This window comes from Eubalaena glacialis, chromosome 13 (genome assembly GCF_028564815.1).
Source record: "Eubalaena glacialis isolate mEubGla1 chromosome 13, mEubGla1.1.hap2.+ XY, whole genome shotgun sequence".
Classification (NCBI taxonomy): Eukaryota; Metazoa; Chordata; class Mammalia; order Artiodactyla; family Balaenidae; genus Eubalaena; species Eubalaena glacialis.
Window position 1 is genome coordinate 9,201,046 of NC_083728.1, and position 16,588 is coordinate 9,217,633.

The following is a 16,588-nucleotide window of genomic DNA, read 5'->3' on the forward strand; positions in this document are numbered from 1 at the left end:
AGCTTGTGAGAAGCAATAGCATGTACTGAGTGTTGCCTCTGGGGAAGGGGAACCAGATTGGACAAAGGAAACCGTGGGGCCCATTTATTTTTTTCCTTTTTCAACACCCTTCCTCAAAAACTTAGTACAGACCTTCCTCTTTCCCTCTCCAACGCTTCCAAAAAAAGGATGATTGAGATGATTCTGCCACACAGAAGGAAATGACTCAAGGCAATTTTTCTAGCAGGAGAAGGTTCTGGGATTCCCATCACTGAAATTTCTACCTCCTTCTTCCACTGGTCTTGGGCAGGGAACCAAATCAAATACCTACAAGGTCCAGAGAGGGAATATAAAAGGCTGAGTGAGGACCGTGGCAAATGACCCTGATCCTGTCTTAAGGGACCAGCCCTACTGAGCCTTTGCCCACTGCCCAAGCTCTATGTTTAAAGCAGACCCAGAGTCTGAGCACCTCCACGGCTAACATCTTAGTCCAAGGCAGTGGTGGATCTCAGACTCTAGGGTGTTTCAGAATCACAGCGAGGGCTTATTAGGACAGAGGTTATTGGGCCCCATCCTCAGGGTTTCTGACTCAGTAGGTCTCTGGTGAGGCCAAGAGTCTGCTTTTAAAGAAGTTTCCAGGCAATGCTGATGCTGCTTGTTTGGGGACCACACTGAGAACCACTGGTCCAAAGCACTGTCATCTCTCACCTGGGCTACTGCAAAGCCTCCTAACTGGTTTCCAGGTCCACCCTTGCCAGCTTAGACTTTACCTTCCCATTGGGATCGTGAGTCTCCACGGCCCAGCTGTGCTGGCCCACGTCTCCTGTCTCCCACCAGGTCCTAGAAGGAGAACCAAGTGCCTCAATCCTATCTGCTTTTCTGGCACAGTCCTCTCTGGTGTCCATGAGGTGACTTACACCTTTCATTGGCCTCTCTCTGGTTAGTTACTATCTTCTATTCAAGCTGCTCCATTAAATTTTCTCAATCATACTGCTTTATAATTAGCTCCCTAAATAGCCTTTGTTAAAAAACAACTTTATTATACTCTTACCTACCAGCTATCTTCTTATATTTCCTAGAAACCTATAACTTAGGCCTGTTAACCCAGCCTCACTCAGCACAACTATTAATGTATCCAGAATCTGAATGGACACTTGGTAATTCCGTCCATGGGGAAATGAGTTATAAAGCAACTCATAACTAGCCGGGGAGAGGCGTTTCTCCCTCTCACATGGTTTGCCAGAAACTCTGGCATCTTTTCTTCTTAGTTGCTGAGGCTTGAGAACTTCATCCCTTGCAAAGTGAGGCCAGGCACAGTGTGGGAAAGGATTGGGAAGGAGCCCTACGTACTGCAGATGAATCCCAGGCAGATGTCAGATAAACATATTTAAATAAACTGAATGTCACGTTTCTCTTTAATCTCTGGCTTTGGAGGGGCTGAGGCTTTCTGGACCTTATCAATGTGCCGTCATCTTTGATTGCCCAGTCATAATTCATGCACTTTAAAAAAAGCGTTAAGAGGATGGGAGTGCAGAAGAGAGAAAATAGAAAGGATTATACGTTTAGGTGAAAATAAAATACATAACCTCCATCAGACGTCTTGGTCAACATGATTTAGGAGTGACTGTTGGTGCAGAAGAAACAGTCCTGATTTTCTCAGGATGATTGGATCATCTCAGACTCTTCGGGTTCTCAGGATGCGCTAACTATATTCATGTTCTTTCCTTCGCTCTGTCAGTTGAGGAGTTTTCATTATTGTCACCCTTAACAAATGTGATATGTTATATCACTTTTACGTATAAAAGGCATGTGTATCACCGCACATGACTGCATGTAAACTGGTGAAATCTGAATTCGTTTTGGTTTGATATCGTGCAACAGTTATGCAAGATGTTAGTGACGGGGGAGCTGGGTGAAGAGTGCACGGGACTTCTCTTGACATTTCTTTGCTACTTCCTGTGGGATTTAGAATTATTTCAAGCTAAAAAGTAAAAAAAAAAAAAAAAAAGTGTATGAAACTATGTATAAATATAAATATTTAGAGACAAAAAGTGTAGATCAGGGGCTGGCAAACTAATTCTATAAAGGGCCAGATATAAATAATAGATAATTTAGTCTTTACAGACCATATGATCTCTGTTCCTACTACTCAGCTCTGCCATTGTATCATAAAATTAGCCAAAGATATTATGTAAATGGACGGGCATGGCTGTGTCCAATAAAACTTTATTAATAAAAACAGGAAGTGGGCTGGATTTGGCCTGGGGGCCTCAGTTTGTCAACCCCTGATCTAGAATTTGTGTCCCAAACATTAATATCTACTAAAATGTTAGTAATATACATTCACAGCTTCCTCCTTTCTCCCTACTTCCCTCCCTTTCTCCCTCCCTCCTTTTTCCTTCCTTCATTCCTTCCTTCGTTCCTTCCTTCGTTCCTTCCTTCCATCCATTCTACCTGTATGCTTTAATTTCCCTTCAGTGAACATTTATTACTTAAATTTTTAAAAAGTAAGGTTCTTGCTGGTTTTGATGATTTGTTGGTTTGTTTTTAGAAAAGATTTGGCAAACTACCTAAAATATCTTATGCAATTCGGCACCTTTTTACCTTTTCTCCTTACAACCATTACCTATATAATTAGTCTAGATGCAGGGCTGTGTTTATGACTAAATCCCACATATGGGATTATTTGGTTAATAACTCCAGTGTGGTTATGGTCAGCTGAGCCAGTAAATGTCAGAGTCATGAGATGAAACTGATATGGATGATCAGAGGGAGAGAGAGAGAGAGCAGAGCTTTCCGGAGTTAAATTTGGTCATAAATGGTTTTCAGGGCTAGATCACAGAAATGCAGGCCTTGGGTCGGTGTGTAACCACCACCCCCAAACTTCCTGCTTTGTAGAAAGCAAAGGAGAAGAGGGGCTCTTTTATTCTTTTATTTTTACTTAAAGTTAATTTTGCAATTAACAAGATGCAATCAAGGTGCTTCCTGGTTTTGAGCTGGAGAGCAAGGATTGAAACTTGTCATGCTGGATTGCTGCCCTAAGCCTGGTTCTAGACAAAACAGGCAGTTGTCTCTCCCGTTTTTAAAGTTCAGCGGGAAAGGAGACAGAAGTTGAAGTTTTTTGGCAAATGCATTCCAGTGATGAGAAGCATTCCTGTTTTAAATTAAGCTTAAAGCCTTTCTGATGGCAATAGTCAATGCTTGAATTTATGGTAGAACCTGATTTTTTAGTAGAAATGATGCTTGTCTGGGTGCTAATTCTTGGCTGAAGTCCCGAAGCTTAACATTTTATAGAAATTATCAATAATAGTGTATTTAATCACTAATTCAGCTGACTATTCCTACCCTGCCACTAATGGATATAAAATTTCTAAGGTATTTATCAAGCAGACTGGGCTTATGACGTTGAAGCATGTAATTTTCTTTATTGATATCCCAACTCTAGCCATAAAAAGATTTAAGGTGACATATAAAGGGAATAAATAATAAAGCAAGTGAAAAAAGGAGAAAGCAAATATCTTAATGATAAGAATTAAAATAGGTCCTGTGACTAACCATCCCATTTGTATATGAGCTTCCAGGCAACCAATGCAAAAAAGGGACAACACAAACTCCAATCTTCTTACAATCAGAATAGAAAGATGCCAATTTCTCACTAAATGAGAAAAGAAAATGCCTCACCACAGATTCTGTGTGGAGAATGATCACCTATCAATGACCTGTCAATAATAAATCATTTATCAGCTAAGGCAGAGGTTTCCGGGCAAGCTCACCACGTTTGACAACGTCCCATGGACCTCATTCTTTCTTATCAACATCGTGAAAAGTTACTATGTCTCTAACATGTGAGCTGCTAAGAAATAAGTAGCCTAAACTGAAAATGCTAAGTCTGTAAAGCTGAGATCCAAACTACTTATAAACAGAGTTGGAGTGCCTGTTTATGAGGATTTTTTTAAATAAGATGCAGCATAGAGAAAGGGTGCTGCAAGTTATATGCAATTCCTGGAATGTTAACTAAATCAGCACACATTTTCTCCTGCTGGTCTTGATACAATAGCAGGTTGGGACCCTACAGGTGAGCAGCTCTGCCTTGTCCATCACCCCTTCATTGTCACTGGCACACACTCACCCCTCTTCTTTATTTAAAAATTTTTTTTATTAAAAAATAATTTTTTTTTTTGACCGCACTGGGCAGCATGTGGGATCCTAGTTCCCCAACCAGGGGTGGAACCCGCGCCCCCTGCAGTGGAAGCCCAGGGTCTTAACTACTGGACCTCTAGGGAAGTCCCCACCCCTCTTCTTTAAAACCCTCCAATGGCTTCACTTTGCAAATTCTTTGCCGTAGGCTTCAGGTCCCTGAATGATCCGACCCTTTCCTGCCCCTTTGAATCCACCTCCTCCTACATGTTTTCGAGTTCACGAGGCTGCAGCCTCAAGGCCTTTCTCCCAAATGTCCAGGTTGCTCTTGCCTGGGCCACTGCTGTTCTCTACACGGTCGACCACTCCTCACTGCCAAAGTTTCACGTTGGCCAGGACTTCCTTGATTGTCTGTTTATAGTAGTTTCACCATCATCCTGAGTCACAATCTCCTCAGCCTGTTTTGAAGCCTTTGAAGCTCTTATTACACTTGGAAATGGTCTTGCTTATTTTCTCTCTTTGTACTAGATTATGGGCTAGTCCTGCTGCGAACAGGAGTACGCTCTGAGCCTTCACTGCCTTAGCACAGTGCTTGGCACCTAGCAAGCCCTCTGTCAATAGCGATTGTCTCAATGACAGGCAATCACAGAGCTAACAGTGCATCTCTTGAAGACAACCCTTGATCCACCACTGGCAGGGTCTTGCTGATACTATCGGAGCTCCAGGTTTTGGACTAATGATTTGCTGTTTCTAATGACAGCAGAGTTAGTGGCTGTGCATCAGTAATTACTCAGGAACCTGAGAACCCTTTGACGTCCCACAGGCAGTGCCTAGTGGGGGCCCTCCCTTGACTGAAGGCGCAACTTGTGACCCGTGTGCTCTGGTTTGATATGTTCTACCCAACAGACTAAGCAAAGGCACACGGTCTGGAGTGGTCTCAGCCACTGGGATCTGTGCACCAGGTGCGCCCTCAACTCTGTCCTCAGCATCTCTTATCCTCATCCCTGCTGCACATACAGTGTCTGTGGCTTCAGGTTTCCATGACTGTCTCGATTTCATATATTTTCCAGGATATGCTTAATTTCAAATATTTTCCCCTTTGATCCTTCCAAGGACAGCTGAACTCATATACCGCAGGAGCTAATTTTCATCTGGAAAATCTGATCGTAATAATTATAGACCTGTCGACTCTTGCCGGTTTACAAGGTGTAGCATGAGATTGTCCCAGGTTCCCAAATCTGTGAACACGGGCTTGCTGATAGAGGCTCCTGGGAGTCTCCCAATTCTTATTTTCCTCCTGAGTCACATGGTTTCTGTAAATACCTTTATACAACAACATATTTGGACTTTTAGCAGTAATGTCTTCTTCTCCAACTTGATGACACTCCTCCGCACTTAACACGATTACCACGACACATCGGGATTATGGCACGTGCAGTGGTGAAGGAGGGGAGCAAAGTCCTACTGAGCGTAGACCTGGGTGGTGGATTAGGGGTGCTTACTGGGCAATTAACTTGCTCCTTGTCATTAGCATTGCAACCCAAATCAAATTTATGCCACAGCAAAGAGAAAAGTTACCACATCTCTATCGTGTGGGTTGTTGAGGAATAAATGGCCAAAATGACAAATAAGTCCACAGATGCCGAGCTCCTAAGTACCTACAAACTGAGCTGGATTATCTGTTTATAGGTCTGTTTATTCCACTGAACTATGAGCTCATCCAGGAGAGAAGTCCCTGTCTTAGTCTTTCTTTCCTAAATACCCAACACACAGAAGGCAATTGCTGTCTATTTGCCGACTTGAATGGATGGACTCCTACACACAGCGATTCTCCCTCTGGTATCTGAAATTCTACCATTAGCAATGCATTCCTTTGTGTTAAGCGCTGTCCTTCCTTCTGTTCCCATTCCTGAAGAGGCAAGCGAAGAAAGAGGAAGCAGGAGTAACACATACACAGGGCACTTCAAGATACTAAGCCTGCCTTTCTAGGACGGGCACGTCCTGCATTTTTCGTTCTTTCTCCTATTTCCTCTGATACAAAAAGGTCACACGGTTAAAAACAAACAACAAACAAAATAGTCCCCTCAGGTAGCCACTTGCCTGAGTTGGGTGATGTGTGGCCCTTTGGAAGACAGATCCATGGAAGGAATATAGTTGCGGAGGCTTCAGGCCCAGGGCCCCAGTCCTCCCCCACGGAGGCAGTAGCCCTCCTGAGTGGACCTGGCATTCCCTCCACTGGAGGGCAGTGGTGTTCACACTCAACTGCCAGTGGCTTTCCCCGGGCCTGCTTCAATGTCCAAACACAGCTTCCTCTCCAGGGACCCCTACCCAGCACTGCGTCCTTACCTTCCTCTGTGCTAATGTGTTGTGTGTGTGTGTGTTTTAGATAGATTTTCAGGGAAAGTCATTAAAAACACTCAAGGTACAACAAAGTCCTCACTGCAGCGATGTGAGTATGCCAGGTGAGATTGCACAGAACTGTGCTCCAAGACAATTAATGAACTGCTTGAGATCTCAGCTCAGGTACATGATAATGAACGTAAATGTTAAAACCCCAGACAAAACACGGAAAAGTAAAACGCTTCAGGCGGAAAAACACATCTCGCCATTCTCACAGCCACTGTGTTCATAATGCGGTTTAACCAAGACCAAACATTGCTTCTGGATCATTCTATGCCCCTTGGCAAGTCTTTTCCCTAATAATTAGGCCTCAGAAACTCTGCCAGACGCATGCATTTTCTCGTGGTTTGACCTGCATTGACTGTTGCCACTCCATTTATTCGTTTAATCACTTGTTGGTTCATGAATTCAACCTGCTAGCTTTTGTTTGAGCACAAAACTTGCTGCCTGACACAGGACTGAGCCCTGGGTGCACAATCCCCGGTGCTCTCGATCAATGGAGGAGAATGTAAATAAAATGCATCTTGTGATGCTTTGAAATCAAGACTACAGCAGAGGAAGACTCAGTGTCACAAGATCACAGGGCAAGGAGCTCTAGCTCTGCTGGAGAAGGTCAGTGAAGGCTTCACAGAAGAAGTTACATTGATCAGAGGCTTAGGGGATGAAGAGGACTCTGCCGTCCTCTCCCTTTCCCCACGCAAAGCTTCTACACTGGTCCTGCTTCTGTTGGACCAGAGAGCGCTATGTGCAACAGAGGCTGTCTGCTCTCTGATACCATTCAAGGCTGAGAAACTCCCTTCAGCTCACATACCTCTGCCCCAGAACCCGAATTTCTCACCATTGGAATCATTTATGTGGGTGAAAGAGTTCTGTCAAGAAAGAGTTGAAAGGAAAATGTTTCACGTGGAAGAGGTGACATGAGCATGGTGGAGAGATGGTCCTAGAATGCTAGAGGAAGGAATAGAAGGAGTCTGGTTGGAACTCTTGGGTTCAGATGTGTAAATGGAGGGCAGAGAGGTTAGAAGTGGCCGAGAGTTGGAGCCTGGACTACAGCCCCAGCCCTTTTGCCCTGTAGCCAGGATTTATTCCACGTTCATTGGTCTTAAAGGACCCAGTCAAAAGGATGTAATAAAGCATGCTCTAGAGAGAAAAATGGGTGGCTTTGATAGGAAGGAAGGAATCCTTAAACTGTAATTGTATTTATTTACTTATCCAGTGAAGCCTTTAACCTTTAACTATGTCATTCATTCATTCACCTACTCATTCAGTTATTTATTTACTCATTAAACAAATGCTTCCAGGGTACATTGTGTAGATTTCACATGGTGAAATGTATGAAATCAGAGTACCGTGGCACGTCAGTGTCACTCGGTGAATCAAGGAAGGTTATTTTTTAAGAGTCACCTGGAACCCTATGATGAAAGAGATCCTGAGGCAAAGTCTGGGCTCAGCGGGAAAGACCGATTGACTCGTGACGCCGTTTTGGCTTATGTTTGCCCAGCTCTGCGTCTCAAGCATTGGCTCAGAGGCTCAGGTGAGCGTCCTGATCCCAAGAAGTTGCTTGAGGTGACAAGAGCACACATGGGGGCACAGCCCTGACATTTTACAGCTAGAAAGAATCTCTCCCCAACCCAAGCTCTTCTTTCCAGGTCAAGCTCTGGGGTAAGGTGACCAATTTGTCCTGGTTTGCCTGGGACTTTCCTGGTTTTAAACTGAAAGTCTGGCATCTCGGTAACCCGCTTTGTCCTGAGCAACCTGGGGAGGTTGGTTGCCCATCCTCTAGGCAAACCTGCTGAGAGCTGGGCCTATACACTCACAGCCTGAGACACTAGTTTCCATGGACACCAAATGCTCAGGCTACAGTGAGAGGGGCAGGGCGATGTTTCATTTCTACGGGCGGCTCATGATTTCTTAGGCTACAGTTTAAGTGGATGTTAGCCTTCTTGCCAATAAAACTGCTTTTTACCGGATTCTGGGCCCAAGAAGAGCAAGGTCCAGAAATACTGGCTCAGCAAATTGCATTCTCCACAGGGTCTCCCCACTGGTGGTGTGTAACAGAGGAGCCCGACCTTGGATGGTAAGGAGGCGGGGACCTCTGATGCCTCTTTCACAGGCTCCAAGGGAGGCAGAAAGGCAGCAAAGGTTGGCCAGCGGCCCCCAGAGACGCTGCTAAAAGACGAGACCAGAACAGCTGGGTTCAAGTCTTTTACTTATAAAATAAAATCATTGCCCTCTACTTTGTGACATTAGATACTATTTCTAATCTGCCACAAAATTGGTAAAGTAGGATTAAAAATCTCTGATTTACAGGTAAGGAAATAGAGTCCCAGAGAGGTTGTCGTCTGCTCAAGGTTACCCAGCTAAGAACGACAAGCGCTCGGCTCCACAGACCCAAAGTCCAAGCCCTTTCATGACATCCTGCTCCATCCTTTTACCACCTGCATTTGCTACGTCGCTTAAGGCAAGTTGGTTAATGAGAGCACGGCGGGAATGGCAACCCTCTTGTCTAGCTCGCCTATGCACCAAAGTGAAAGAGCTTTGGAAATTATGAGCAGAAGATGTGGCCCATCTACCGCATCTAACTTACAGGGAATTCATGTGAAAATAAGCCTTTCACCTTCCCTCCGTATATCATAAGATCCAGCATCACTGATCCACATTCTCCCATGGCAACAATTCCCCGGAAGTGAGGAGCAGCGACCCCTTTAGATGAAGCACCAGCAGTCCACCTTGCTCTGTCCCTACACAATCCCTTCACTCAATTTTCCACCTGCTGGCTCCTTTGGCATTTACATTTGCAGGAATTTCTGCAAAGAATCACAGAAATGGATGCCAGCATTCTTGAGCTCAGAGGGAACCGCTAGGATAGGAGGTCCCAGATTTAAGAATATAACGCACAGACCGGTGAAATTTCCAAGGGGAGGAAAAAAAGGAAAGAAAACTATATTTGCTGTGGATGGACACACAAAACAAGAAAGATGAATTACTATGACCATGATGTAATGAAAAGAGAAGACACTTGAGTTTTTCTAAAGTAAGAAGGAGCAAATCTCACTAATTGAAAACTCGCTGCCCACAGAATGATGGCATATAGTGGTTGCTCCACAAATACTGTTGAACGTATGTTGTTGGATGAATTTCAGATCAAGAAAGATTACTTTAAATGAAATAAACTTACTTTATGGAAATCTCACTTATATTGGGACTTATTTTTCTAGAGAAAAGTTTATCAGGGACTGGAATTAATCTACCAACTGCTTCTTGAGGACCCTGATCTGGAACAACATTTCATCACTCACTCAGAGTAAGCATAAGGTCCAGAGAGGGGCACTGACTTGCACCAAGACACACAGCTCATTACAAACTGGTCTTCTGACCCATGAACCCCTGGACCCCTCCTACTTCAGTCTGTCGTGAAAAGGGATGAAACATTGGGGGAAGAGGTATATTTTATATGATAGTTGAATAAGACATTTCCTTTTTAATCCTTTTACTCTTTCTGTTGAAGTCAAAGAGTGAGCTTTGTGCTGATGTGTTTTTAACACCCCTCTATCACTTGTAATCTCTCCTTTCTGCAAAGAAAGAGTAAGCAGGCCTTGGGCTCAGAGCCTTCAATAGGCAACATGTCTCGCAAGGATTTTAATGCCACAGTTTTGTTGTTATTACATTTTCATTGTTATAGTGATTCCCTATTTGTGACAAGCAAAACTGGTTTCGTTTATGGTAGTGGTTTTACAAAGTGTTCATTTGATTTAGATAGGAAGTGTGAGTTGGTGTAAAGTTTGATGTAAATAGTGACAGGAAAATAGTGCCAAAAAGCAAAACATCATGATGGCAGGATGCACCGTAGTTCTAGGCAGGGACCGCAGATCTGGACGGCTTGGGTTCAGATCCAGCTTCAGTTCAGATCCACCTCCTAGCTGGGTGGCTATGGGTAAGTTGCGCTCTGTACCGTAGTTTCCTCACTTGGAAAATTCAGAAAATAATGAACCAAACTTAGAGGCTGCTATGATGATGGAGTGAGATGACAAGTGTAAAGCAGTTAGAACAAAGCCTGGCACATTGCATGTGCTCTATAAGGGTTAGGAATGAGGATGATGATGTGATGATGGTGATGACGGTGGTGGTGGTGACAATGGCATCCAGCCTCCACTGCCAGGAAAGCCAGTGGCACTTCTTTTCAGGATGCTGACCTCGTCTCTCTCCCCTTCCTCCCACCTGTGAACATCCCTGCATCTGGCTGGTTCTCTAGGGCTGTGTATGTACGAGGCTCTGCTCGCACATGAAAAATTGGCATTCACTTTCTACCTCTTCTTGGTTCCTCTTTGGATTGTTCCATGAGAGAAAGCTACTGTCCTGACTGCAGAGTGATCCTGGCTCTGTTCTGTGGCAGTTACAGCACTAAGGGATCAAAAGCCACAACCAATGGGAAAGTGTGGCTGCCATATTGATTGTCCCCAGGACAACTCCCCATCTATCAGGGCTGGGTTGGTTGGTGCTGGTGGAGGTGAGGCTTGCTCTGTGGGTCTGGGACGAGCTGGAGGGAGGGACACTCAGGAGGGTTCTTGGCCATTGAAGTCTAGGCGGAGGGACCAGAAAGGGTGGCTGAGCTTTCTCTTGAAGAAGCAAAAGAAAATGCAAGAATTAACCATATCCAGGATGTCAAGGTTCCTGGGAAATGAGAAACATTTTATATCCAGATCCTACTCTATCATAATTATCTGTACCACTCTCAATTGTGACATTCTTGAAAACAGGCATTTGTCTTGTTAACAGGAATAATGGCCACATTTATTGAGTGTTTGCTCTGCTCCAGGCTTTGGGTGAGCACATTACATGTATTCTCTTTAAAAAAAATTAAATTCTCTTTAAAAAAAAAACTGAGGCTTCGAGAAGATAAATAGCTTGAGTGCATGATTCCCAAGTGGTAAGTGACAGAGTCCAGATGAGATCCAGGCAGCCTACCTCTGGTTTGTTTTGTGCCACTCACTGCCTTGCTCATGACACTCCAGCCCCTGCCTGTTTTCTGGAGCAAACTAACCTTGTCTCCCCCTCAGGGCCTTGACCCCTTATTTTCCTTCTCCCTGCAATACTTTCCCCCGATCTTGGCATGGCTGGCTCCTTCTCATCTGGGTCATAGCCTAATGTCACTGCTCAGAGGGGCCTTCCTGGGTCGCGTTAGCAAACACAGCTGTCCCCTTCCCCAGCCTCAGTCACCCTCTATCCTAGGACGGCACAATGTGGCAGTCAAGAGCCAAATCTGGAGTCAGACGCCTGCACCCTGGATCCCATTTCTACTCCTGGTTTAAACTCTCTGGGACGGAAGTTTCATCATCTGTAAAATGGGAGTATCATTGTAACTTATAGGTTTCTTGTCAGTTTGAAATGTTGTGTTTAATATATATATAAAGTACTTAAAACAATGCACCTAGTGAGCACTCAATAAACGTTAATATTTATTTATGGTCTTTCTCTACTAGAACATAAATTCTACAAGGGCAGCACTCTATTTGGTCTTTCACAACTGTATCCAGAGCCTAGAACAGAGTCGGTGCTCAATAAATATTAGATAAATGAATGAATGAATGTTTAACTCCAAAGCCTATGTTTTCACCTGTCCCTCCTGCTAATGCTGTTGTTTTACACCCTATGCCAAGCATGGTGCCCAGCCCTGGTGCGGGCTCGGGAAACCCTGAGCAGAACTGAGCCCAGCAGCTCTTCCTACTTCTACTCCCAGAAGAGCCACACAGCATTCCTGCCAACCCTCTCCACCCTCCCCCTTCCTTCCACCTGGCAAATCCTGTGCGGCAGACATGTGGGCTGGGCTCTCTCGCCCTGTCCTGGGAGCGTTTAGGACTCATTTGCTGCTACGCGTTGGACCCTCTTTGAATCATTTCCCAGGACAAACAACTGTCCTAATTGCCAGGCCCTGAGCAATGCTACAGAAGGCAGCAGAAGGAAGTTTTGATACATTCTGAATATCTCTGGAGGGTGTAACATGTTGAATTCTAGAAGGTTCAGGTGCATTTATGGAGAGGCTTAGCTATATTGATTTATTCAGTGCCTATTTCTAGAAGGGTCTTAGGAAGAAAGACTCATCCTCTGTCCCCTTCTGCTAGAAGACTCGTTCCAAGATACACTTTCCTCTGTCTCCACCTCCTGAACTCTCATGCATCCTTCAAGGCCCAGGTTGAATCTCGCCTCTTCTCTGGAGCCTGGCTGAATTAGTTACTCTTCTACAATCCCACCTCACTTTCCACTCCTTGTCTTACAGTCAGCTTATTCACCTCGTCACGTGTTTGACAAATTCTGGCTGAGCCCCTACAAGATGCCAGGCCCTGTGAGCTTAGACGAACAAGATGAAAACCTCTGCCACCAAGAAGCCTTGAGATTGATGTGTGTCTCTCCCCATCGGCTTCTCGAGGGCGGACCCACGTCCCCAGCATTCAGCAGAGGGGCCGGGCCCAAGTATGTGCTTGACCTTGCAGCAGAGAAGGCGATTACCCGAATAAGGGAATGATGCGTGAAGATTCTGCTCTGGAACACGGACTGCGGGTTTGCAAAAGGAAGGTCCGTGACTGGCAATGTCCTTTTCCCCCCTGCATGATGAAGGTGCTCTCTCTGTAAGAAGACCAACACTGCTCATCCGGCCTTGGAACACGATTCACTCCGACACACTCCTTATAAAATCTATGCATGCTGCAGAAATTTATATTCCTGCTGCCCTGGAACACGGTGCTGGACTCGAGGCCCGCACGCTGATGTCAAAGTCGGGTTGCAAAAGTACTTTTTTCCTTTTGCTGACTGGCGTTCGTGCATTTGCGTTCCAACTTGCTTTCAGGCTGGGGGAGGGGGAGGCGGCAGGCGCTGCCTCTTCCGTAGGATAACATCTTTATTTTAAGTATTTCACAGCCTTTCTGCTGCAGCCCACCTGGGCTGCTTCTGTGGTTGTCAGAGATCAATGCGGTCAATATTTTTGACTGCAGAGCTTTCTATGACTTACACATATTTAAAAGGATAAAACACAATCAACGATTCACTGTGTGAACTTGACCACTGTAATCCTTATCTTTGATTCTTTGGGATCCAGCAAACAGGCTAAGTCTCCAACGGATCTTGCCCCGGACCAGGGAATTCAGCCCGGCTGGAACCTCTTGATACTACGGCCTAGGCTATGTGAGTTTGTTTCACTCTGGGAAATTGGACTGGAAAACTAGACACTGCAGCATCTGGGAATACTGGTGGCCTTTTCCTTGGACCATTGCCTTTTGCTAAACACCACACTGCTTTCTTTCACTGTTATTAACCAAATAATGAGCTACCACTCTCAGGGGTATTTGCCTCTTGAAAGGCGTTCCTTGCAGCCAGCATTAAGCCAAAACACTTTAATGGTGGGATTGTAGGCAGCTCATGAAACAAGGTGTTATTTTAAAAAATTAGGAAAAAAAGGATTAATTGTGATGACTTTCACCTGGAATAATTTCTTCTTGAATCTAGCATTATGAAAAGGATAATAAGAATCAAAAGGGCAGAGATCGACACACTTTTTCTTTAAAGGGCAGATAGTAAATAGTTTGGACTTTACGAGCTGAATGGGCTCTGTTGCAGCTACTCATCTCTGTAATCACAACCCCAAAGCAGCCACAGATAATATGTAAACAAACGGGTGTGGCTGGATTCCAGTAACACTTTACAGAGGGATATGGAAATTTCAATGTCAATTTTCATGTGTCATAAAACAGTATTATTTTATTTGGATTAAAAAATTTTTTTTCAACCATTTAAAAATGTAAAGCCATTTTAAACTCATGGGTCCTACAGGGACTTCCCTGGTGGTCTAGTGGTTAAGACTCTGTGCTTCCACTGCAGGGGGCACAGGTTCGATCCCTGGTCGAGGAACTAAGATCCCATGTGCCACTTGGTGTGGCCAAAAAAAAAGATATACTCATGGGTCCTACAAAATTAGGTGGTGAGCAAGATTTGGCCTGCAGGCCAAGTGTGCTGACCCCTGCAATAGAGAATTATGATTAAGAGCGGGCCTTGGGGTCAAGCAGAACTGGGGTCAAGTCCTGGCTTGGTCATTTCTTCATAAATGACCCTCGACAAGATGCTTAACCTCTATGAGTCTTGATTTCCCCAACTGTAAGGTGGGACTGATAATAGGACTTACTTTCTGGTTATTTTGAGGATTGATGGCAATAACACCCATATAACACCCAAAGTGCACAGCAGAATGTCTGGGACTTAGTAAGAACTCAGTAAAATTTACGTGTTTGACAAATATTTACTGAGTAGTTATTGTGGGGCAGGCGGTATATTAAGCTGGTGGTGTATTTTTCACGGTCCTTTGTCTCATTGAGCTTAAAATCCAGTGAGGCTGATGAAAACAGTTAGTTATTATTATTAATAATGCTTGGGCTTTGTGAAAGAAAAGTGAAAATTGTAAATCATTAGGTAATGTCATGTGTTATTACTATGTATTTTCTGTTTTCAAAAACAGTTAAAACTCCCACGACCTCCCATTACGTTAGGATTTTTTATGACCGACTGCACCCACCAAAACAAAAGGTAAAGCATACTTCCCTCCGTTTAGAACAGAGTCTCAAAGTGTGGTTTCTGGACCAACAGCATGGACACCATTTGGGAATTCGTTGGAAATTTGAATTCTCTAGTACCAGCCCAGACCTACTGAATCACAATCTCTGGCAGTGGGGGCCAGCAGTCTGAGTTTTAACAAGGCCCCCTGGGTTATACTGATTCACACGGATTCAAGTTTGAGAATCACTGGTCTAGATAGATTGTAATCTCACTGACTTGTTCAAAGTCACAGACCTAGGAAACGACAGAGCCAGGATTTGAACAAAGATCTAAACGGGACCTTAAACACCAGGACATACTGGGTTCAAGGGCAGGGTTTATCAATACATGCAAAGGAGTAGGCCAGGACTAAGAGAAGGTTGTGTTTGTACGTGTGTGTGTTAGGGAACTGCCCTTCTTCTTACCCACTGTTTGTTCAGGCTCAAGATATCTTAGACTTTCTTCCAGCCCTTGCCTGCCTTGGCAAGGGCATGGGGGCTGGGAGCGGTGGGAAGGGTCTGTGCCAGCGGGGAGGAGGGTTTGATCACTGACCTGTTAGAACCACTAATGCGTAATGCAAAGCAGAAGAGCTCTTCATGGGTTTGGTTATTCTTATACAGATAATGCACTTCTTTATTGCCTGTCCCCAGGGTGGGACCATTCCCACCACCACCTTGGTATGCCACGCTATCTACCTTAACCTCTGTGTGTTTCGGTGTTCCTCTTATATAAAATGGGCATCGTAAAACTTCACAGATGATTTTCATAAGTTCCTGTCTTTGGCTACCCATCCTGGCCATGCCCCCCTGCCATCTGTGGTGAAGCTGCTGGTTGCTCTCCAATATTCACTCTTCCTTTCTTCCTTTAGTAGTTGGGCTCCCTTGAGTTTTAGCTGGGTACATGGCCACTCAGCTAAAGACTACAATACCCAGACTTCCTTGCAGCTAGGTATGACCACGGGACTAGGCCTGGCCAATGGGCTGTGAGCAAAAGTGGATGGCGCCCTAAGAAGGAATGAGCATGCTCTCTCTTTTTGTCCTTCTGTCCTTTCTGCAGACTGAGTGAAGATGTAATGGTAGGAGCTGAGAAGACATTTTAGGTCATGGGATGGAAGCTATGTGTTGAGGGTCTCAGAGCAATAACACTGAAAGAACCAGGGACCAGGACACTGTGAATCCACCATATTGGTCCTGGGACTGCCTATATTTGTATGGTTAGGGTGAAAGAGAAGTAAACTCTCTTATTTAAGCCTCTGTTATATTAGGGACTTAAAAAAAATAGCAAAAAAAAAAAAAAAAAAAAGAAAAATAGCAACCAGAATCTGTTTCCTAACTAATGCATTACTACTTAAAATGAGGCTTAATTGACACCTCCTCTCCTATTCTCCCACCCCGTCCCAACACCCCAATAGAATGAATCTGTCGTACCCTACACCGTGAGTCATTGCAAAACTACTCAAAAGATAGGGCAAACAGGGCAAACATGTGCTTAGGTG

General features: G+C 44.5%; 1 protein-coding gene across 2 annotated transcripts in view; it reads right to left on the reverse strand.

Moving 5' to 3' along the window:
• TSHZ2 (teashirt zinc finger homeobox 2) overlaps positions 1–16,588 on the reverse strand; it is a 442,402-nt gene that overhangs the window by 113,956 nt on the left and 311,858 nt on the right. Inside the window, exon 3 of one of the 2 annotated variants that reach the window (XM_061209625.1) lies at positions 1,893–1,960. The exons of the other annotated variant lie outside the window; for it this stretch is intronic. Within the exon in view, the coding sequence (XP_061065608.1) occupies positions 1,956–1,960 (5 nt within the window). The 3' untranslated portion in view covers positions 1,893–1,955. Of the gene's footprint in view, positions 1–1,892; positions 1,961–16,588 lie in introns of those variants that run through there. 2 annotated transcript variants of the gene reach the window in all.